The sequence below is a fragment of the Athene noctua genome, chromosome Z, assembly GCF_965140245.1.
Source record: "Athene noctua chromosome Z, bAthNoc1.hap1.1, whole genome shotgun sequence".
Lineage (NCBI taxonomy): Eukaryota > Metazoa > Chordata > Aves > Strigiformes > Strigidae > Athene > Athene noctua.
Genome location: NC_134077.1, coordinates 29,464,988 through 29,489,484, shown reverse-complemented (window position 1 = coordinate 29,489,484; position 24,497 = coordinate 29,464,988). Strand labels below are relative to the sequence as shown.

General features: G+C 37.5%; 1 protein-coding gene across 4 annotated transcripts in view; it reads right to left on the bottom strand.

The window, feature by feature from the left end:
- DMXL1 (Dmx like 1) overlaps nucleotides 1-23,050 on the bottom strand; it is an 86,072-nt gene extending 63,022 nt beyond the window's left edge. For all 4 annotated transcript variants that reach the window (XM_074932514.1, XM_074932515.1, XM_074932516.1 and 1 more), the window contains exons 1-6: nucleotides 22,868-23,050; nucleotides 12,579-12,704; nucleotides 7,040-7,117; nucleotides 4,922-5,000; nucleotides 4,182-4,314; nucleotides 1,814-1,880 (exon numbers count right to left, since the gene is read on the bottom strand). In XM_074932514.1, coding sequence (XP_074788615.1) covers nucleotides 1,814-1,880; nucleotides 4,182-4,314; nucleotides 4,922-5,000; nucleotides 7,040-7,117; nucleotides 12,579-12,704; nucleotides 22,868-22,954 — 570 coding nt within the window. In that variant the 5' untranslated portion in view covers nucleotides 22,955-23,050. The remainder of the gene's footprint in view (nucleotides 1-1,813; nucleotides 1,881-4,181; nucleotides 4,315-4,921; nucleotides 5,001-7,039; nucleotides 7,118-12,578; nucleotides 12,705-22,867) is intronic.
- Nucleotides 23,051-24,497: the final 1,447 nt, after the last annotated feature.

Here is a 24,497-nt window from a genome sequence, read left to right as displayed (position 1 = left end):
TTCTGGGTATATCTTCTGCAGTTTTGTTTTTCTTTTAAGTAAAATACTTTTCTGATGATTGCAAGTCAGTTCAGTAAATAGAACTTGTTGCATTGCTATTATATAGCGTATAGTTTATCATCGAGAAAGTCTAATATTTCACTTCATGTGTTGCAAACTAGTCAACTGAAATACAGTTTATCTAGAAAAATAAGTCTAGAATATTTTACAGATTTGTTACATCTTTGTCTCTTCCTTGAAGATAACAAATGCCTTAAAGTCTTCTAAGTAAGCATAACAATTTGAAATGGCAAGCTTTTCAGGAAAAAGCAAACACCTATACCTAAGCAAAGTGTGTTTTACTCATCTGTTCTTGATGCATACAACTGTATCACAAAAATATGTGTAATAACAATCTTTTAAAAGCAAGACTTATTTGCACACTGAACCATCCTTGAATCTTTGTGCTTCAAGCAGGTATTAAGGGAAATTATAATCCAAACAGCAACAGCAAAGTTCCACGTACCACTACTAAATCAAACACTTGCTCTAACCAATATTTCTGTGTACATACTAATTTTTCATTCATGCTTCTGAGAGACTAGACCAAACTGTACAACTGTCTTTCAGAAATTCTTAAATCTGAAACTCTTTCTGTCAGGTTAATACTGCTCTGGATTCTGTGACACTTATACCATGATTTCACTAACGTCAGCAACTGCATTGTCGCAGTGAACCTTATGTACTAGCATTTTGTTTTCTTTTTAATAATTCTGCAGTTTCTGCCAGGTTCTTTAGTGGGTAGCACAAACTTGAGGCCTACTTGCATCTGTTAATATATGTTAAAACTGCTTATACTCTTCAGTTTTCCATTTCTTTTTTAAAAACAGTAATCTGGAAACATTTTTTCTCCCCTCAATCTACCTTGATAATTCTGCAAATTCTCACAAGGTGAGAATCACCAGAACTACTTCAACAATTTCAGTGTCACTCTCCCCTCAAAGACAACAGTATTACTTCCAGAAAACAACTCCTCATTTCACACCCTTTAACAAGCAATATAAATTCTTATATGGATTTGTCACAATTTTTCACTGCATCCTCTATATTATCTTGATTTTCTTCTGCTTTGACTCGTTAGGATATTATTCCCTTACCAACCTGAACAACAAGTTTTGTAACATAAAATTTAGTTTGTTACTGCTTCAGGAAGTGAAAAGATATGACTGTGACATTTTGCTTTATTTTTTTTGCTTATTTTGCCACAGTTTCATCAGCTTTTCCTGATAAACCACTCAATGCTGAGCATACAGACCAATCTGTTAAGATTGGCCACAAACACTGACATTAACTATGTGCAAATACACCTGTGGAAGGGAATGTGAATTCATTTCTATGTACACAAATGGGCATACAGATATATTTACACAAAAAGATACCAAAAAGTTATTTTTGATTAATGGTGTCATGACAATAGTGAAATACTGAATATAATTCCTCACTAAAGATATCCAGCAGTGAGTTCATTCACAGATCTTCCCCATTACACGAAACTCTTATCTTTCTGATGTCTTATAGTTCAGCATTGAGTAAAAATAGGTATTTTAAGACAGTCAGCAGTGCATATTTGTCAGGTTCCCCCCTAAACTACCCTTCTCCCAAATTCTTATTTACTGAAATGTAACGATGTACAGACAGATTACTGGAAATACTATGTAAAAATATAAAAAAAATTTCATTAAAATGCTTTCCAAGAAAGAAGAGCATGGTTTTGGTTTGTCTGCTTTAACAGCTTATCTGAATTAGTACAAGACATTGGAAAAAAAATGCTTACCTTTCCAGCAGTTGCAAAAAACTCTCCATCTGGTGAGAATTTCATTAATGAAACTTGAGAAGCAGTTCTACGAAATAAAGACAGTTAAAAATAGAAAGTAAGTTGTAAGAACTTTTTCGGAACTCCAAACAGTTTTTTCCCCTTGAACTCAAGGAAGTGTTTCAATTCTTATGTGCAAGTGTCCATTGAATTGTGTGAAACAATTTAAGCTTTACCTCCTAGTCTTTCTGGACTTTGTTAAACTTGTGTGCAACACCTGGCTGTGGTCACACAGGAAACACAGAAAACCAAGAAGCTGTAGCTGAGTGTGCTACAATATCCAATATTCCAAAACACCATAGAACAGCAGCTAACAGACTAAACTGTACGCAGATATGCTCTACTTCCATTTCATAATCATGTGGATTTCAAATTGATTTCTGCTGCCTCATATTACCTTCCAATTTATCTGAAAGGCACCTCCATTTCTCGTACTTCCTACAGCTGTAACTCAAGAAAACAAGAAAGTGTAAAAATAATCACGTAGTTAAGTATCTGAAAGTAGTTTTTACATTAACAGTGACATGGATAAAAGATGCCACACCAAAATAATCTAAACCTAAGTATGTGGTTCATTTTTGCTGTGTTCTGCTTTCACTGGAAACACTAATAAATGAGTTGCTTTTAGAGGTTTTAAAGCATCGAGCTACTGCCAAAGTGACATAACAGGCTTATTAATGGCAACAAGAACATACAAGTGCAGCACAAGTACAGTGTACACTTTCATCTTGAATTTATTAGACATGTATAACAAGTTCTAAAGCCTGACTTTCAGGAAGGATTAAGTTAACTATCAGGTCAACAAAGGCATGATGCATTTAGTATATGCAGTAACAACAGCAAGTCAATTACAAAAGTGGTGCATCAAAGGAAAGTCAATTTCCACCTAGGTTTAAGAAACATTCTCCTAGTTGGGTCAATACAAAGACATTTGGAAATGCCTCTTTCAGAGGATTAATTTTCATTAAAAATTATTCTGCCAAAAGGGAGTATTGCAACATCTCTATCTTGCAAATTTCTCCATAAGAAAAACCTATTCTAAACCTAAGCAAAGTACAAATACCAGAAGACATACAGGCATAACAGGTGAACTAACAAAGCAAGTTCTGTTGGTCATTTCCAGGACATAGTCATTCAAGTACATAACACTCAGCTCTCTCTTATCCACAAAGGAGTTTGGAAGAGGGAAAATGGTGGAGAACTATGAAGACTTCTGTAAGATTTATGATACAAATGCAAAACATATTACTGAAGGAACAAAGGAAAAGCAATACCTGTACGATCTTGACTACTGTTACAACAACCCCAGATTCTAAAACCATACCCATTGAATTCTATCTACAGGCTGACTCCTCCTATGAGGCCAAGACATAAGGATCCAAAGATGTCTCAAATTGTGCAAGTCTTCAACTTCTTTTATTTAGAAAGTTCATCACAACCAAAGGAAAATTTTTCAGTTGTCATTTGGATGATCTTGGGATTTAAAATACATTCTTGATAGAAGTTAGAGAGTACAAAGACAAAGGAACAACTGAAGGATTAAAAAAGGATTGTCTTCAGGTACATCCAGGTAACTACTCAACCAGCGTTAAGTACTTCATAAAGAAGAATTTCAGGTTGGTCCTCCCCAGCCAGCCCATTTGGGAGACTTCTTTAAGAAGACTGCCATAAGGTACACTGGTCCCAAGTGAACAGTGCACCTGGTGCATTGGAAAAGTCTTCCCACATCAGGAAGGACCATGATTTAAATTGTCTTATAAACTGAAGTATTAAATAAAAACTCTTCTGAAGGTACTAATACACAACGATTAAAATCAACCTGAATATAAGAGCAGCATTCAGAGATGCAGTAAAACAAAATGCAACCATCTTTGTATGGCTACCAAATACTCAAGAATAAACACAGGAAAGTAAAAGGTGTATGAAAGGGGATAGATGTGCAAAAGGAAAGAAAAGTGCAGTATATTGAACATAGAAGGAAGTTTAATGAGTCCTGCAAGCACAGTAATTTTCAAATATGCGGCTTTCACCTTACTTATTGTACAAGGAATAAAGTCTACTGGGATAGTCTCAATAGCAGCCTTTCCTCAGTATTTTACTAGTGTTCAATATGACTGAAGAACTGCCTAAGAACAGAAACTACCCCAAAATAATTACAACTGATCCTGTGGAAAGAAAGAAATGTCACATATTCAAGGGAAATGTGATCCACGTTTATCACATATCAATAATATTCAAACAACAGCATACAATAGGATTTCACTGATCTAATCTAAGTATTTATTTCACCTGAATCATATGAATTAGCAAGTAAAAAGGTATTTCTTACTTGCATTGCCAGATACACCTCCATTCTCCAAGCCCAACATCTGTTCTTTCAGTAGTGTCATTGTCAGAAGGGTTTTCCAAAGGAACATTGGACCAAAGCTGAAGACAACTGGAACCAGTTAAAAGGCGAGTGCCTAAAACAAATATTTATAACAATGTAACCACAAAACGAGTAGCAAAATACAGACTTCTATATAGAGAGAAAAACAACATTATGCAAAGCTGAAACTGCAGAACAAAACATGCCAGGTATTATCTTAACACCTTTTCTACAGCGAAGTTACTATAACAGCAGTTTGCCTTTTACACATTCTCCTACATGGATATAGATTGGGTCAATCTTGCAAGAAGATACTCTTACGTATTTTAAAACATTTTGATTTGACCGCCTACAGTTCAAACTGAGAAAATTAATCAAATATTCAAAGTCCCTAAAAGAAACACCTAGAGCTACTGTAGACATCCCTCTTTCATATTAAATACTTATGATTTAAACCATGTTTTTAAACATTAGATACTGCTGAGATTACGATAATCAAGTAAGACCACACAGATGCAAGTTATATTTTGGTCTTCCTACAACAAGTGACAAAAGGTAGATTTCACTCAACTTTGGTGTTCTCTATCCTGCTTGGACAAAACAAAAAAATCTTTTCCTTGTCCCCAGTGAACAGTGAAATTTAAATAAAAAAATCAGTTACAATATCAAATAGATCGGTGTTTCTTTTATTCTGTTCTTACCTGTGGGATCCCATGTTAGATTACATGCCATGGCTTCCAGTAAGATTTGAGCATTCTTCTGCCACTGATAATGTAACTTCTGAAATCAAGTATTCACAAACATGAGCATGAAAGTGCTTCCTTTCCCTTCCTTCCCCTTTTATAATAGAAATAGCACATATTCACTGCGCTGCCAACTTATATAAAGGATGTGTTTAAAATAAATTACTGCTTATCTAATAAAAATTGATTCATCCTGACAAACAAATCAGCTTTCCATTAATCTGACCATACAAACAGAAGTTTCTAACTTCTTATTTTAAAAATTTAGCTTGAAAAAAATTCAGTATTATATAAAATTGCCATCAGAATCTGATATTTTTTTAAAGGGAAGTCTGATTTTTTTTTTTCAAAAAAAGAAAAGGTATATCAAAAATTAAATACACTAAATGCACCTGGTGCTTGATATCAGTACTATTGTTGAATTAAAGGATTTCAGTAAGGTCAAGATAACATATATGACACTTCTTCCTTTTTTTTCCAATACATAGCAAGACAGTCAACTATCTTCCAATTTTGCATAATTACTTCATTCACTGGAACAAACTGAGGATTAAATTCAGAAAATATTTATCTAGTCTCTTTTCAAAATAGGTTGCAAACTTTTGATGCTTGGATTTATAAGAGACTGAAATTATTACTGGAGATAATATTATGAGCCAACAGGATTTTTTTCCTAATTCACAAAACCAGAAATTTCTAAAGTAATCATCCACCACTCCAAAATAACTAAATCTTTCAGAAGTTTTGTAGAAAACAGTAAGTAGCACCTGCATAATGATCTAAATGACATTTCTGAAGTTGCTGGGTTTAGGGTTTTGAGGGGTTTTTTTAGATCCTGAACATTCCAGTAAATGGAAGACAATCTTACAACCACCTAAATATGCTGGAAATTATTGCACAGAGGTTAACTGCAAGAATGAAGTAACAGAGTATTTCTTCAATTATAAATATTGGAAAGCAAATCATTGGTGGAGAGTGCTTCCTCTATTGCTTAAAGTTACTACACTAACTTCAAGTTAAGCATACTGCTTACCAGTATAGAAAAACATTCAGGATGGATTCAATAATTCCAATTATCAGAAAAGAGCACAGTGCTTCTAAATAGTTCACATGAGCATAGGAATTCTACCATTAGTTTATTACCATTGTTTATTGCACTGCTTTCCAGTGGTATAAATTAGTTTCTATACATATATATTCAATATCAGCTATTTAACTAATATATAAAATACCAGCGGTTTACAGGAAAACCAGGGATCACATGATGGGAGCTGGTTAGTACAAAGAAAGCAATCCATTATATGGTTGTATAAACAATTTATTAATACAAATGGAGAGATCAAGACCCTGAAGAGGGAGACAGAAGCTCCATGAGCAATTGCTGTCAAAGCTCTCATATCATCAAACTGACTTTAATTAGACTCTCATGCTTCTAATTATAAGAGTAATCTCCACATAAGAAGCACGGTTAAATAACTTGCTCTGAACAGTATTATTAGCTAGAAATTAAGATTCTGGCTACTAATTCATTAAACCACCATCACTGAAACTAAGCGATGCTACCAAGAGAATACTGCTCTTATTCACCATTATAACACTGAAGTACAACCATTCAATCAGATACTCTAAAGAAAGCCATACTTTTTGAAACTATTACAGATTTGACCAAGAGAATGCAATTTCATAAATTGAAATTAAAATAAGAATTGTAAAACACATCAGGACATAAAGGCTACACAGGATAGTTCAAAAAGGAATTCCTCTTACAACAGCTATAATCTTTGGAGAATGGGGCTATGCACATCTTTTTGGGTTCTGAAATATTTCAGTTCTGAATTGTAGAGTTAGATGAATCAGTAACATGAAGCATTATAGTAAAACCTGTTTTTTTAAAAAACATATCAAATAATGTCTCTGACTTCTTCCTGCCATTCTCAATTCCCAAGGACCATCTTATGTCTCAATTTTATTCTAGCATTAAAGGAAGATATCAAAGCAATCTTCAACTTTAAAGCAAACCAGAAAAATGAGTCAGACTTTATCACTGAGTAAATTAAGGAGTGATGAATTACTTACGTTATGATGACTGCTGTTCTGCTTCAAGAGGCTAACTGGCTCAAAGATACAAATCACCTTTCCGTAAGAAGCTGCAATCTAAAGCAATTTGTATTTATATGTACATGAACACAGAGAGAAGAAGAAACAAGCTACAGAATAAACAAGAAAAAAATGCAACTTATTGATTCTACATTTAACCCTCCTGGTAGATAAATTTGAAGTTCACATACATATTCCCTTCTGTTAACAGAAAAACAAACATCTAGCAAAAATCATGAAGCAAGTGTTGACAATAATAAAAATACAATTCTTTATTTATATATTAGTTGTGATGAACTACGGAAAATACAGGTGCACATGAACATTTATTTTTTCTTTAAAAAAAATCAGATCTATTATCCTTTCCACATTAAATTAGGTAAACACTCAGAGGAGTCTGAAGAGTTCACATTCTCAGAAACAGAACTAACCTCATGGTACTTAGGGTACTTTTATGGATTTCCCTGGCATGAGAATGTGCTACATTATAAAAAGTTAATTTCAAAAAGACTCGAGCTACACAAACTAAACAGCCAATGCAAAGAACCACAAAACAGAAGAACTACTAAATGCTAACATAAAATACTTTGAAAAAGTTGCAGTATGGTCAGCTTCAATGGGTGTTTCAGTTTTACTCCATTAGTGGCTTCAGCCACCCCAAACTTGGATTAAGACAAAATTAAGAGTATTTTATCTCAAGTTATCTACATAAAAGTAAGTTTAAAAGACTTTCTAAGAAGAGACAAAACAAGACAAATGTATGTTAAAGACCTCAGACAAAGGATCCGAGAGAACCATCACAAGGCAATGTTGCCTAAAACCACTCTGAAATACAGATTTACATAAATGCAATCATTTGCATAGGTCATGCATAATGGCCATCCTGCATTCTGAAGTGATGTTTGAGTTAAAAGGAGCCTATATACAGTTCTGATATGCTGTAATAATCAATTTCCTATTTTTGTGAAGTTATTCAGCTTTCCTTTAACATTAAAGAAAGTCAGAGGCACTTTATAAAATACATTTTGATTTCAGTATCAGCCACAACAGTATTAAAGAAAAAAAAAAGCACTAAACTGTCATATCTAAGTTCTTATTATTAACAGATTGTTAATTGCAGATATACATGCTCTGCACAAATGTATAGATGTACAAACATACAGATTCATACAGATCCTAAAATCCACAGATCCATAGCTTCCAAGAGAAACCCTCTGTGTTAAAAAGAACAGATATTTCAGTAAGTTTATCACACTAAGGACCTACACATCATCCTGACCCAAAAATGCCAAGAATAATTTTGTCACAGTTGTAAAATGCCTGAAGAAACTTCGTCCTTACATCTCAGACTAATATTTGCCCTCTCTAATTCTCTTTAACTACCTCACTCTTTTATTGTCATAATTCTATCCATACTCCAACAGCAAGAAGTTTGTATAACTCATATTCATTAGATTTTTCCTTTTTTCCAAGTGAGGACAGTTCTTCCATTTTTCATTGTTTAGTGGGTTTTTAAGACAAACTAACATTATCAAGCCAAAGTGTTAAACAAGTAGTGTCCAGAGCAACTGCTACCCCCAGAAAGCTTCCACAGACTTCCACAATAATACAGCCACTCAGACTAGCCCTTGCTGAGCAGCATGCCACCAAAAAGAATAATGAAAATTTGCATGTTAAGGATTTCCCAGACTACCACAATAATCACCCAGATGTCAACCAAATGTCTACTGCAGTCCCAGGTTCTGCTATTAGAAATTAGACATGCAGAGAAGACTTACTGAGTTGTAAGAGAGAGGTTACAGTCATTCCTAATGACAGATAGCAACAGTGAGTGCACCCTCAGCATGTCTGCAGACAACATCAAGCTGAATGGTGCAGGTGATTTGCTGGAGGGAAGGGATGCCACCCAGAGGGACCCTGACAGTCTTGAGGAGTGGGCCCATGTGAGCCTCATGAAGTTCAACAAAGGCAAGCGCAAGGTCCTGCTCACAGGTCAGGGCAATCCCCAGTATCAGTACAGACTAGGGAAATTAATGGATTGAGAGCAGCCCTGTGGATAACAACTTGGGGGTGCTGGTGGACAAATACTGAATGTGAGCTAGCAATGTACACTTGCAGCCCAAAAAGCCAACCGTATCCTGGGCTGCATCAAAAGAAGGGTGGCCAGTACTCCACTCTAATGAGACCCCATCTGGAGTACTACATCCAGCTCTGGTATCCTGAGCATCAGAAGAACACAGACCTATTAGAGTGGGTCCAGAGAAGTCTTAAAGGGGACTTACCAGAAAGACAGAGAAAGACTTTTTAGCAGGTCATGTAGTGATAGGACCAGGGGTAATGCAGATTTAGATTAGATATGAGGAAGAAATTTTTTACAATGTGGCTGATGAGACACTGGAACAGGTTGTCCAGCAAAGCTGAAGAAATCCCTGGAAATATTCAAGGTCCGGCTGGATGGGGCTTTGAGCAACCAGATCTAGTGACAGACATCCCTGAACCACAACAGAGGGGGCAGGGTTAGATAGATCATCTTTAGAGGTCTCTTCCAACCTAAACCATTCTATGACTCTGCAATCCTTCCACCGCCATATAAGAATGAAGCATCATTCCTTGAGGCAACAACTTCATCCACCCTCACCACTTTGTCCAAAGTAGGAACGTAACTGGCAGTATCAGGTTCTCATGTTCTAAAGTTTTAGTACAATCCAAATAGTTTCTTGATACACTTATGTTTTTCCCCATCAGGCCTTCACATTGCATAGAAACTCTCAACATTTTTCACATTCAAAGGGTAACTCATAGTAAGTTACATTATCACCCACCATCAAACAGGAGAAAATAAAACTCCCTGTTCCTTAGAAAAGAACCCACAGATTGCCTACTAAAAAACAAACAAAAAACCCCACTGTAATATAGTTAATGAAATTATAAACCCTGGATTCAAAACTGAGCTTTCACACTCAAAATAATTAGTAGGTTCCACTCTTGAAAAAAAGGACTTTCTGGTTTTACTTCCCAATTTCTATAGGTAACCTATTAGCATGTAAACTAAATACAATTTTAGTTAGTACCTACCATTTTTCTTTGACATCAGTAAAAACAGTTTGTTCCATAAAGAAAACACTTTATATACATTTTAACACTGCAATCACCAGCCATGATGTAAACAACTTTGATTAAACATTTCAAATGAACTGAAGGTAGGACCTTTTTCTTGTACTCTGCTAGATATTTGTACAAGCCAAACCATGAAAACAATTAAATCTTTTGTCAGGTTATCATTAAAAGTTTTGGCCTTGATTCTGATATTCTCTAGAAGAAGTGGAAAGAGACTTGTAGCTTACACTGTGCAAGAAGATCAAGTACTGTACCCACTTACAAATAAACTGTTGATTACCAACTTGCCTACAACCAGAAGCAAGAGACTGGGTTCAGTGGCCTAAGATTAAATTGTCCTGTTTGTGAAAATAGTCCTTGCAAATGTATGGGAGACCTTTTAAAAGAAGTTTATATACATACACATACAAACACATGTAAATATAGACATATACATACACGCCTTCTTGGGATGATTAAAAATTCTCATCTATTTTTTTCCCCTCACCTCGTTCTTAGAGAACCAAGTTTATCTCCAAAACTACACTAGGAAGAGAAGAAAATGGTGCCATGTTGCCCCTGGACAGGTGGGTCATAAATTAATTTCTAACCTGTTGCTACTTCCAAGTAACTTCCTAACTGGAAAATTGGGAAACTAAAAACCAGAACTGGATTTAGGGGGAAAGAATGGAGAAAAATTCAACTCATCAATTTCATAACTAGAATATAACTCTTTTACAAATCAATTCTGTCATTCAAAGGGAGAATGATGGAGATCCTTCAAAGAGAGTAAAGGCCAGATACTATGGAGAAAATGCTTGATAGCAGCTCCCCATAAAGTAAAAAATTTAAAAGGTGCATAATTTTAAACTACAAACTATAACTGGATGCTTTTTAGAAAGGTTCAAAATTGTAACCTAAATAAGCTGCATTTGCATTCTGGTTCTTCCTGTAGATTTTTAAACAACAAAGAATAATCTGGAGGTAAACTGAAGAGAAATCTGTGTGTCAATACTGATGGAGAAACTGTATGAAGAAAACCTCCTTCCAACAGTGAACTGGAAATGTATTGGTAAGTCCAGACAGTAAGCAGATTCCTAGCCATTCACTGCCTAGTATTTTAGCACTGTGCAAATACATCTAGTCTAATCGCTAACAGCAAACAATATCAACTTGCAGAATCAAAATTACCTATTTAAGAAATTAAAAAATTCTAAAGCTTACTTAGCTTGACAGTTTGATATATTCATGTGTTAATTTATAATTCAAGGACAGTTTGTCATTTAAACGCACACAAAATTGCTATCACGCAGTCAAGATGACCTTGCAAATTTGCTGAAAAATCTTATAAGATTAACTGTGGTATGTGATCTGCATGCGTATTTCACCATCTGTTAATATATGGCCAGTGAATGCTAAAAAACTTTCTAGTTAATAGCAGCCATTGCAGAAATACATGCAGTCTTTATGGCTACGAGGTACCAAAGACACAGAAGAGAACATTTCTTCATTTTCATCTACATTCCTTCACTACCATTGCAAAAATTCATCACGCAAACATTAAAAAGCAGGACCAGAGTGTGGCTGGGGATCATCATCATAGACTTCACATGTAAACATGAATTGGCTTCCATACACAGGAAATCAAAGCTCTCATCAACTCATAAGGCTTGTGGTAATGTGCAGAAGGCTCATTACCTCCTCACTAGGACAGGCTTAAAGAAAGAAAGTAAAAGTACCCTCTCACAGGAGCCAATGTAAACCCAGATACAGCTCCTACTGAATTGGTGAATAGCTTAATCACACTATGACATCCCAATGTAGAGAGTTACCTGGATATTTCTTTTTTTACTGCAGCTGACCAATTAAGACAGACCTCTGTAAAGAGCACCTGAAACTTAATAGTGTCTAAAATACAAAATTTCTAATCCAGTTTACCTACATAAGAGAAAGAAAATGTGAGAACTCAAGCCTGTCCACGAACAATTTTAAGCCTTTATTAATTGTTTGAAAGGAACGTCATTTTTCTGGATGATCTGACCGTAATTTTTGTGGAAGCACTGATCTGCTGTCAGGCACCAAAATATCAACACATGCTGATGACGTGCCCAGTAGTGTGAATCCGTAGCAAATAAGTTACCTTTGTTTCCACCTTACTCATCTTTTAGTCAAATTATTGCTGTCTCCATTACGGAGCCCTGTGTGTGTCTGTATCTTCTGCGCGGCTTTACACATCCTCTGCAATCTCCTACCTATGGTTACTATATCACATTCACTGTGCTGCTTACCACAAATAAAGACAGGAAGCAATTAGCCACTTTACTCTTCAGTCTTGTCTATTTGCCTTAACCTGTAAGTATCCATGCTCCTGAGAAGGTGCTTAACATTGCTATAACATTATTAGAAACACTGCTTTGCCTACCTTCCCCTGTTGCATTGAACAGTCCACACATCCCACTTGAATGTTTCCATGTTTTGCTCCAGGGATTATCTGTAATCTTTCAAAGTCAGTCCCCAATACCACAATATCACATCCTGATGCATATGCCTAAAAAAGAAACAAGTAAAGCTTTAGCTACTTAGAGTGTATCGGTGAAGCATGATACAGTATAGTACATGTATCCTACCCATGTAGAACATGATAGACAGAAGTACGGAGGTATTTGCAGAGATCAAATAGATATCTGAAATTTAAATCAAGCAACAGAAGTGGCAAATTTGTCTTCCTCCATGCTTAGAAGTGCATCACAACACTGGTATAACAAGCAAACAGTGGTTCAAGATACAAAAGGTATCCTGGTTTCAGCTGGGATAGAGGTAACTTTCTTCCTAGTAGCTGGTACACTGCTGTATTTTGGATTTAGTGTTGATAATACACTGATGTTTTAGTCATTCTGAAGTAGCACTTATCCTAAGTCAAGGATTTTTCAGTTTCCCATGCTCTGTCAGCAAGCAGGTACACAAGAAGCTGGGAGGGAGCATGGCCAGGACAGCTGATCCAAACTAGCCAAAGGGATATTCCATACTACAGGACATCATGCTTAGTATATAAATTTGGGGGAGTTGGCCAGAAGTGGCGGATCACTGCTTGGTCATCTATCACTGGGTGGTAGGCAACTGCACTGTGCATCACTTATCTTTTCTTGGTTTTAATTTCTCATTCTCTCTTTTTCACTATACTCCTTTTCTTTATGATTATTATTTTATTGGTATTATTATATAATTTTATTCTATATTAGTTACTAAACTTAAGCCACAAGCTCTACTTTATCTTTGATTCTCCCCATTCCACTGTGAGGGGGAAATCACAGAATCATCTAGGTTAGAAAAGACCTTGAAGATCAACTAGTCCAACCATTGTTTGGACGACGTTGGGAAGAGCAAGTGAGCGCCTGCACGGTGCTTAGCTGCTGGCTAGGATTAAACCACAAGAAGAGGCAAAAAAGATGGAATTATATAAAGATCTAAGAGAAAGAAAAAGCATGAAGAACAAAGTTAATGCAAAATAGGAAAAAGTACTATATTTCCTAGACTGGAGACAGAGGCATTTAAAAATAAATTTTTGAAAGGGAAGAATAGAACTGAAGAGCTAAACTGGTACAAAGCATGTATTAAGGAACTTAGTAAAGAAAAAAAAAAAAAACAACAACAAAAGGGTAACAGAATGAACCTTAGTTATAGAAAAGTAAAATTGTGCTTCCAGACTTGAGTCTCCCATTGTTTGCATTCCACAGATTAATTTTATTTTCTCTTAAATTTATACTGTCACTAAATAATTTGATATATCTAACACATTCACAGAGATAGCTGATTGAGTACCGCAACATCCAAGTCAAAATTTCCTCTTTAACTAACTCTTTAACTAACAAAATTTCCTGCATTAACTTTATGCAACTTTCGTTAGAAACTGAGCACAGATTAAAAAGGAGACATCAAACACTGGAGTAACCTGTGGAAACAAGAGTGAGCAGAATCATCCAATAACCATAATAATACAGCATTCAAGGATAAAAGTACTAGAATAAGGAATGCACATCCATTAAAAAGTTAAGAGCCAGAAATGCAGCAACAAAATTAAGAGCAAAAACAATAGTATTCTCTTAGACACTGATAGAGTATGATAAAAGGCTCAAAAATGCCATTTTAGTTGGTCAAAAGATTAGAGCAGAACAGTCTCACAGAAACTGCAGATGGAAGATTTCTGTTTAGTGACATAAATGATCATGCATTGTAACAACCCTACTAATTTCTAATATATTAACTGAAAACACTTTTGACTTGGAAAAAAGCATAAAAAAATTAATGCTAGATTTACAAATTTCAAATCTGATGATCATGTCTTCAGGCATTTCACATGAAAAAGTACTTTTACCAAGCCTCACAGACAATCATATCATTACATACATTAAAATAAATAAAAAGTATGGAGAGTTCAGTCCAAAGAATTTTCCCCACAAAGGGTTCAGTGATATTTCCACAAAACAGTCTTACCCAGAAGACTGTGATCACCATTCTCAGACAATATTCAGTTATTACTTTCCAACCATCAGACCACCATTCACCCTTAAAATAACCTGATAATTGAAAAAGTTGTCTATAATGCTTCTGCAGACTAAATATAACCATATATTCAGTTACGATCATTTATTGTTGGTCAGCTCTGAGCCCTATCCTGTCTCCTCTTCAGCTTCAAAAAGAGGTTCAAGCAGTGTAATTTCCCCTGTTAAAATAGCAGCATTTATTACAAACTGACATATTAAGCTGCAGGCTCCAAAGAAGTCTAATGTAAAATTTATTCCAAAAGAGGAGACAGAGTACTATTTTTTTGTTCAAATGTTAAAGTTATTTTGATATTGCAGTAACATGAACTTTAGACCTGTTCTTCACCAAACTTATTTTTCTTTAGTTTAAAGCCACCTCCCCTGGTGACTCTCTGATTTAAGTCTGTAGTCCACCAGACAAAAACTCAGTAGTAGCATATATTCAATTTTTTCCAAGCTTTTTCGTTGAATTTAGTGTTCTGTATGGAGGCAATTTTAATAAAAAAATTTAAAAGTGTTTCACTTTAAAGAGGTAACATTGCTTTATTAAAAACGTCTCTTTAAAAGACTGAATTGCCAAGGACTGCATGAAACCCACCTGCTCTTCTATATGTCCCTCCAGGCCTCATCAGCACTTTACAGATTTACGAGATGTGTCTCATCACATTCTATTTCTAGATCCACAGGCAAGCCTGAGATCACACAGCATCACAACACTACAATATTTCCATCACAGTGAGCAAGAACTAGCATATATCTTACATATTGTTAAACAAACCATTCTAATGAGATCAAGAACTTGACCATTTTTAGCATATAAAAAAGTGCTGAGCGCACCTGGCATTCTCCAGTGGAAGAACTGTAGACTATCCAACACTACACACTGTAGTCTTTAGGAACTGGTATATTCATCAACATATCAGGAACAAGGACTTAAAATGGTATCAGAACTCAGGCTATCTTCAGCTAATCCAGACTGTGCTCAAAGAGGTGTTCCAATATCCAAGACTTGCTGTTTCCTGAAAATGTCCCCTTTATAAATATAAACTATCATCCAACAGCTATAACTTCTCTGGTTTGCTATGTTTAAACATGGCTATTATTTTACATTTAATACTCATTTCTTGCCCAACTTCATATGCTGTTTACAAAAAAAGTTTGTCAAATCGGGGATGAACTTTCTGAAGAAAAATCGGGAATATCTTCTCATCCTAACAGTTTTCAGTTCTAACAATTATTTATAAGTACACCCATAAGAATCCAGACCAGGGCAGGGGCAAGAGGAGTGCCCTGATAAACCCTCATTCTTTGAAGAAAAATATAGTCATTCCTCCTTACCCTACACTCTGGTAATTTTCCACATTACCTAAAAGATCCCTGACATTAAGAAAAACAACAAAAAAAGAATCACCTCTGACATCAGACTAGAGAGATGGATTATATTATACTTTGTCACACTGACTTCCCAATCCCCAATAAACTGCAGAAACACTGACTATCTCTCAAACCCGTAGAGCTGATCTGTCCGCAAAGAGGTAGGAAGGGAAGGGGGGGGGGGGGGGGGGGGGGCACATTTTCAAAGAGCTTCCAAATATAACTACAGCCAAGCAGAAGGATGATGACTTGGGGGTTATTTTTCACGTTTAGTCAATGTCTGCCTGCGGGAGAACGACAATTTCAAAGACAAAAGGAAAGGGATGCAGAGGGTAAAGAAGCTATTTATTTTAAAGAAAAAGACATCTGAATAGAAGGTAACTAAGCTGTCTGGCAAATGAAACTGCAACTGGCTCCCTTTTCTACTGTTGCCTACCATCCCAATCCCATTACACCTCACACTGACCACACACTTTGCGAGAGAAGCTGGAATGCTCCCCTCCTGCTAAGGTGACCTTCCTTTGGTTATTTGCTGCCCTCACTGCACTCCATCCATTAGACTGTCTCTGAGCAGGGAAGTCACATCTTCATACACTCTCCACCGGAACCCAGAGTCCAGTTCTGAATGATTCTAAGCAGTAGTATCCTGTAAAGACCTTTCTTTAAAACAAGAGCACAAAATTAACTGCTGGGCTAAGTTTACGTTTACATTTTTTTCACCTCAGAAAATTATATCAGGTATTTTAACACAGTATAATGGAAGTCAGTACTCAGGAGTTAGGGATACTTTCTATACCCAAACAGTCTCTCAGAACAACAAAGATGAGTTCTGTCTGTCAGTCAATTTTATCTGTTTTTTTACTGCAAGACTCATCCACAATAGTTCTCATGTCACTCATTTTCATTTTGACAGAAGCTATACAGATTTCATTTTTATAAGGTATGGAAACTAAGAAAAAAGGTAATTCAAGTGTCCCATTACATGTAGGGCAAGAAGCAATGTCAGAGTGTAAGCATTTCTCATACCTATACTCTTGTCTACATTATCTGGCCTTTTGGGGAGGAGGCGGGGACACATAATGTGGCCATATAGTTCAACTAGTAAAGAATTCCTAAATAGATATGTATTTGAAACAAAACAAAACACCAAAACCCAACAAACAAATAATCAAAACCCTAAGATGCCTTTTTAAAGCAAGCTGAGCCTCTCAAAGCCTGATTTTGGCAAGCCATAAAAGCCTTTCACTTTAAGAATGTCCAAGAAGATTTACAAGAAAGTTGTCTTTGAACAATGGGACAAGCAGATAATGTTGACATTATCACATTCTTGGAATATTTATTAAACAATACTTTGTTCTTCTGTTACACAAATAGACGAGATAGAACTAGTTCAAGCTGCATGAACATGGATTCCACTAGCTGTTGACATAGCAAAACAAGCCTGAAATTAAGAAGTGAAAGATGTTTCGTGTCACTGAAAAGAAATGTGATTTTGCATGCAGTACTGCATTTTCACACAATTTCTACCCATTCTTTTAATCAGATGTCAGCTCTTATTTCTAAAATCGTATTTGTTTGGAGAAGATTAAGAGATATTTTGACAATAGTGTTTTAAAAGCATGATAGTTTCAACAGAAAATCATATAGACAATTATATGAACTATTCTAACTTCTGAAGTGAAAACCTGATATACACAATTCTTAAGAGAATCGTATACCAAATCAGACTCTACTCTCAACAGAAGAAAAATGAGCATGGGTCTTGACCTCTTACGTAGCAACAGTACCTCTAAAGCAATTACTTCCCTTATACTCACCCCTCCTTATATATTTCTTGTCTACTGAGACATTTGTTATAGCTTCTGCTACAGCTACATAAGGACTGACACACTTTGGCACAACTTGCACAAACTAACCTATACCTCTTAGGTGCACTGCACAGGTATAGTTACCAGAAATTGCCAGCTATCCACAGGTAACTGCAGCAGTATCGGTGCACACATACACATTTATAAAATAAAATGTATATAAACACATGCTTATATATATGTATGGGATGAACATACAGACTAATACAAAAATCTGAACTAGGCCCAAGGTCATACAGAACCACCTAGCTGCAGCAGACCAAGTGACCACACTTTACAGTTCACAGTAGCTTACTTGAAAATGCTCTCTCCCCAGTATAGCTGTACTGGAAGCTGGTACAACAACCCAGACTATCTTTTGCTTCTTTTGTTTTGCAGCTGATTCAGCTACTGTACTGGAGGTACTTCTCAAGCCACATCAAGGCCATTTTTATCATTCATGGGTCTCAAGTGTTCTTATGTCCCTTGCAAATCAAATTAAGCAAGTCCTAAAGGTCAGGATGTCAGGGCTCACGATCAAACTGACCAATTAAAAAGACTGTATCAAAATTCTACAATAGCTGAATAATATTTCTATCACATTTGAAAGTGGAAGTTTACAACAGGTATTGCTACAACCTTTACAGCCATTATACCTTACTTAGGGAAGATTCATTTCCCCATTAAAAAAAAAGCTGTTGGAAGGAAAAGCACTGTAAACTAGGAACAAAAACTTATTACCAAAATCCCCAGAAAAAAACATCTTTATTAAGTACCTGAGGTACTTGTTTCTTCTGCCAGACTGAGCACAAACATCATACATCCTCAGTCTGCAATGGCTAAATACTGCTTATATGCAACACCAATAGGCACAGGTGGGAGAGGAGTATTTCCTGGTGTCTCACTTCTCTTATTCGACACACCCCCCATGAGGTCCTCTTCTAAGAAAATTTACAAAGGTCATTCTTATGAAAAGTAAAGAAAAAATAAAGTAAAATAAATCTATTAAATGAGCAATGCTCCAATAATGTCTGTATTTTTCTCCTTTGCACAGAATAGTCAAAAATGAACAAGCACAGTCACCCTGAACCACATGGCACCTCACTGAATTACTCTGTTAAAAAAAAGATCTCACCCACACAGATACAAATCTGCACTAGTCTTTTTAGCATGGTCTCTCCCCACCCCCAGTATTGTATCAAACTTACACTAGTCTAAGTATTATATTTAAATATTTTATTTTAAAAAATTATTTCATTAAGAAGATTAAATTTAAGAAATACCTTTTCTTCAAGCTTGGAAAAAAAAATTTCTAATCTATCAAAAAGCACTTGAACTGATATACTTAAGTGGCAAATTGACTGGTCATGTACTCAGAATCAGGTCTCACTGACACTACTCTTCATTGAAGCGTGAAGAGGTTTTATCCCTTTTTTTTAATTAATTCAGTTTAAAAACCCCGATTAATTTCTTAAGGTCAGAATAGGTTAACTGGAGTATAGGGAAACAAAAAGCGTCAAAAAGGCTTCCTTCCCTCAATCAAGAAGCACGAGTAAACAGTGTAACTTCTCAAATGACTTTTATGACTGATCACTCAAGTTTCTTGACTATAGATATGCATGAGTTCTAAATACAAAGAGAATGTTAAGTATTTTCTAGGCAGATAAGTAACAAATGTATTGAGCCTAACTATTATTGAGTCTATTTTTGTTTATCAAAAAATTTACAAAGCTGGAAATCTTTATATCACAACCCAATACCTTTAGAAAATTCAGTGTGGTCTTCACCAAACTATGCAAAAAAACATTTTCCAAGTGCTTTTCAACTTCATATTTAAAGTTCACATTTTATCAATCACACAAAGGAAATCTCAAATCAGGATGAGTTTAATCACACACAGAGATGAAATCTGTCCAGAACAGATTCTGGATGTATTGAAATAAACCATGCAATTTATCCTTCCTTCCCAAATTTTTATCCCTACAAACAATCATTCTTTTGTGGCTTCCATTATCAGTTGTGGGACTTATGCTTGTAAAGTTGCTATTGCTCATTGTGCTTTATTTTTTTCTTGCTCTTCTAATACTTGTGAAAAAAACAAAAGGAAAAAAGTATTACAGAAGCAGATCCAAATAAGTAAAAATGCACAAAACCAATGTATCACAAAAGTGTTATCAGTGTAGGTTACCCAATAACTTAAATACAACTTCAGTAATAACTAGTACAGCAGTATCCTATGTGATGAACTCCATGAACTTATTATAAACAAATGGGGGCTTATTCAAATATTTCAGATCTGAAAGCATCAAAAGAAAGCAAAGGATGTATTCCACTGTGGACAAGCACACAGAAAACAAAACAATTCAATTTCAGGAGAAGCACACAGGGAGTAAACACTCAAATTCTGACTTCCAAGGGCTGAGTTCTAATTTATTCAGTGTAGCATTCATTATTACTGCTCACTCTCAGCAGATAAATTACAGGCATGCTTCTTATGATATCTTGATGCTTATGAGCCTTTTTTTCTATATATAAATAAAGGACCTGCCAAAAACTCTTTATCAGTGTTCTCTCCATGGAAGTTCATGCTCCACTTGACACTTCACATCCTAAAAAAATGGCCAGAACAACAAACCTGCACACCATTAGGACAAGTATCTCAAATATCATCTTAAAACAGAACTGCACATATTCAAAAAGGTGCATGCAATTCAGTGGGTATAGACACTTTTTACTAGTTTTGCTTCCAGTTTTTCAGAGTTTAGGAGAAGAATATTATTTTTAGTTTAAAACTTTAATATTTTAAAACTTTTCACCTTAAATATTCCATGCAGCATATCAGACAGTGTTCTGAACTGTACTGGATCCAATAAAAATAAAGGTATCACAGACCAAGTTCTCTGGTCAGACAAAGGTAACTTATCCCACCTGTACAGTACCTAACCCTGAAATGTCATGAGTTCTGAGCCTTGAAAACCAGAATCACATAAGTTTGCTGAAACATGACAGCTTTTTCCATCTCTTAAGATGTCATTCAACAGTATTTATACTTTTTAATGCTTGTAGGCATAATTATGACAATCTTGACTTTAGATACGGAAAAACAACTGTCCATTTTTCTTGTTGGATTTTCTAAAGTTTAAATCCACCATTTCTTTCCAAAAAGGCAGAAATTAGCTTCAGTACCTTTCACTTCTTAACCTTTCTCAGTAACGTCCTCAACTTAACATACCATCACAAAATGAGTAACAGCAAAAAAAAAAAAACACCAAACAACTGAAGCAGTCGAGGATATTTCTGTTAGCAGTTTTCAATCCGAGGAGAATAACATTAACAACCTTCTGGGGAAAAGAACAAAACAAATGAAGATGAATGTGTCTATAGGAAACATTGTTACTCTATTTATGTCAAAACAGCTCTTGTAAAAAAAGAGACCATAGAAACAGTTACTGAAAACTGCACTTCCCAACCATTCTTTTCTCCCTAAAGAGATGCTTATTATCCATTGGGGAGCTCTAACACTTTTGATAAGTTAGGCCATAACAGGCAGAGAACACTTCAGTAACATTAATAACTTGAACAATTTCCCTTAAAAAAGAATGAAATAAAAATGGGAAACTTCCAAGACCATACTTTGAAAGCTCACTAGCATTTTACTGTAAAGCAAACTTTCTTCTCTCTTACTAAAAGGTTTCCCAACACTGGTGAGTCTCTGACATTTTTGGATATATAAAATCAGAAAGTTTCGCACAGTTGGAATTTGAAGTCCCAACTGCTGCACTTTAAGAAATCTTCCAACATCAACTTATTTAAAGGATTCATTTTTTTGGAAGCAAGCACATCAGCAAACAAGCCTGTAGATAAACAGACTTTACAAAGCCAGCCTAAATATAGGGTGCTTCGCTCCAAACACTGACAGTAAGCACTGACACCGCATTGCTCCCGCAGAGCAAAGCTGCAAGTAGTACCCAGCTGAACTTAACTGTGAACCCTAAATAGGACAGTAAAAAATAAGTTTCTTAATTCTTGTACTTCTATCTGCCATATACCTATCAAATTCAAAACCATTCTATGCTGTAATTAGGGGGAGCCAGAAAAGATGTTAAAAATACTCAAAACATCGTTCACCGAGAAACTTCGTTGTGTCTTATTTCATTCCTCTTCAGCCCAAAACAGAAGGCAGGAGGGGTACGTTTAGGAGGGAGGGTGGGAATAAAAACACAAGAGAAGTCTGTTTACAAAACAAAAGCGAAAGGGAGAAAAACAAACAGTAATAAAAAGCTTTAGCCTTTACTAAATACTGCAAGTGGTTTTGTCCAGTATAAGCGTCGTCAGGGAGGATCAAAGACGGTTTTCAAATCCCAACACTAAGGCACGATATTTCAAGATCTTCAACTACGACCCGTAGGGATGTTAATTACGTATCTGACCGCAAGCGACTGCTGAAACTCCCTTCCACAGCAAGTCGCATGTACCGGCTGGCGTTTATGTAATCTTTCATCAAAGCCACCATGTTCCTGCGCTAGCAAACCCCGCAAAGAGCGGCGTGTGGGTGCCTGCCTCTGCCGGGCACTGCACCCGCCCCGCCGCCCCTGCCCTGCCCCGCGGCGGAGGCCGCCGGTCCCGTCCCGTCCCGCCCAGCTCAGCCGCTGCCCGCACCGCCCGGCTCGAGAACCGCCGCCGCTCCGGGAAAGTTTTGCACGCCACCCCGGGGCAGGCTCCGAGCAGGCGGGAGTGCCGTAGGCCTTTCGGGCAAGCCCTCCCTCGGCGGTCGGCAAGGCCGCTAGCGGCCGACGACACTAACGGAGACGGGCCACGGCGCTCCAAGGGCCGGCTGCCGCCGCCGCCGCGCCTGACGCGGCCGCTTTCGGCACCGGCTCGGGCGCCGGGAACCGAGGCGCTGCGGAGCGGGCCGGGCGGAGGCCCCCTGGGCCCTGGCAGGGTCTCACCGTGAAGGGCTGGTCATACAGGCTCCCCACGGAGAAGCAGTTATCCCCGGGGTTCACGGCTCCCGTCAGCACCTGGTGCAGGTTCATGACGAGAGGGCGCCGCCGGCCCGCCGGCCCCTGCCGCTCGGCCGCCCCTCGTCCCGCGGGAGGCGGAGGAGGCGGCGGCGGCGGCACATGAGCCGCGCCGGGCGGAGCCGCGGCGGGGCGGGGCGCCACCGCACAGCGCCCCCTGCCGCCGGCCTGCCGCCCCCTGCCGCCGCGCCAGCCCTCGCGAGAGCGCGCTCCGGCGGCGTCAGCGTCACCGGCGGCGTCACCGCGGCGTCACCGTAGCGTCACCGCGGCGTCAGCGCCCGCCCCCCACGGCGCGGCCCCGCTCCCCTCGGCGCCGGACGCCGCGCCTGCGCGCCGGCCGCCAGAGGCGGCGCCAAGGGCGGGGCCGGGGAGCGGGTTCCGGGCGGCGGGTGCGGCGTGCTCCTCACCTCGAACCGGGCTGGACGATGGCGGTGTCTCCCGGTTGGGAAGCATGGCCATCCTCTCTGCTACACTGAAAGCACTTTATGTCTTGTCGTTAATATTTCCACGGTAACTAGTTTTCAGTATTCCATCAACTTCTCAAGGAAACTTCAGCATTTCTTGTGTTTTCCCGTGTAAATTACAGCTCCCACATAGATTTCCATTCCTACGTTATCCCAGTACTGAATATTAGAGCTTTGCTGCACAGCAGCTGTTCCAATAAATAATACAAAATCAAAACAATTTCATGATGTATAGTCATGACTTTGTGTCACATCCCATAATATTTAAAAGGTGATCCTACGTATCTGTTGTCCATGGGAATGCCTCTTCTTGTGTTGCATTTCCAGTCCTTGCGTAAGCAAGATCAACCTCATAGCCTTTCAGGCACGGTGTCTCACACATTATTTTACTAAATATAAGCCTTGCATCCTTGGAAAATCAGATTGAAAAACATCTCACCATAGCGCTGGTTGCTGCAATAACTCATGCAAATGAAATATTTCTCCTGTTTTCTAAAACCTGATGTGAGAAAAATCCATCAGATTTGGCACTGTATGTATACAGACATTCCTTCAAAGAGCCATGCTTTTTTCGTGCTGGTTATAAAGTGCTGTCACTCTAATCACTTTCATTTTGCAAAGGATCAAAAATTATCCTATCAATGAATAGTGATCGTACCCGTGCCAGGAGCGCTGATTGCTGGTAAGTGATCTTACCCTTCTGCCAGCTGTAGAATCTCATAAAGCAACCTTAGTGGCTTTTTAATTTAACAAAAATTATTTTTATTGGGTTTTAAGCAAGAAAGTGAATTGTGGCTGAAAACAATAGGAAGCCCTTATTTTCAGCACAGCTGTCTACTTCTGGGCTCAGACTGTGAACTGCTCCCTCTTTGACTGCAGCCAGCTGATATTTCTTCCCCGAAGGAGTGCTCCAGATTACACTGGACTGAAAAGGTTGGAGATCTTGCAAAACCATATTGGTTCTTTAATCCCAGATCCCATCTTGAGGAAGATGAAGAATTCATGAAGAACAGGAAACTCAGGACACCAAGGAAAAGAATGAAAGGAAGAGTTTAGCTGATAACTGGTTTTTAATCTATATCTAATTACAGCAC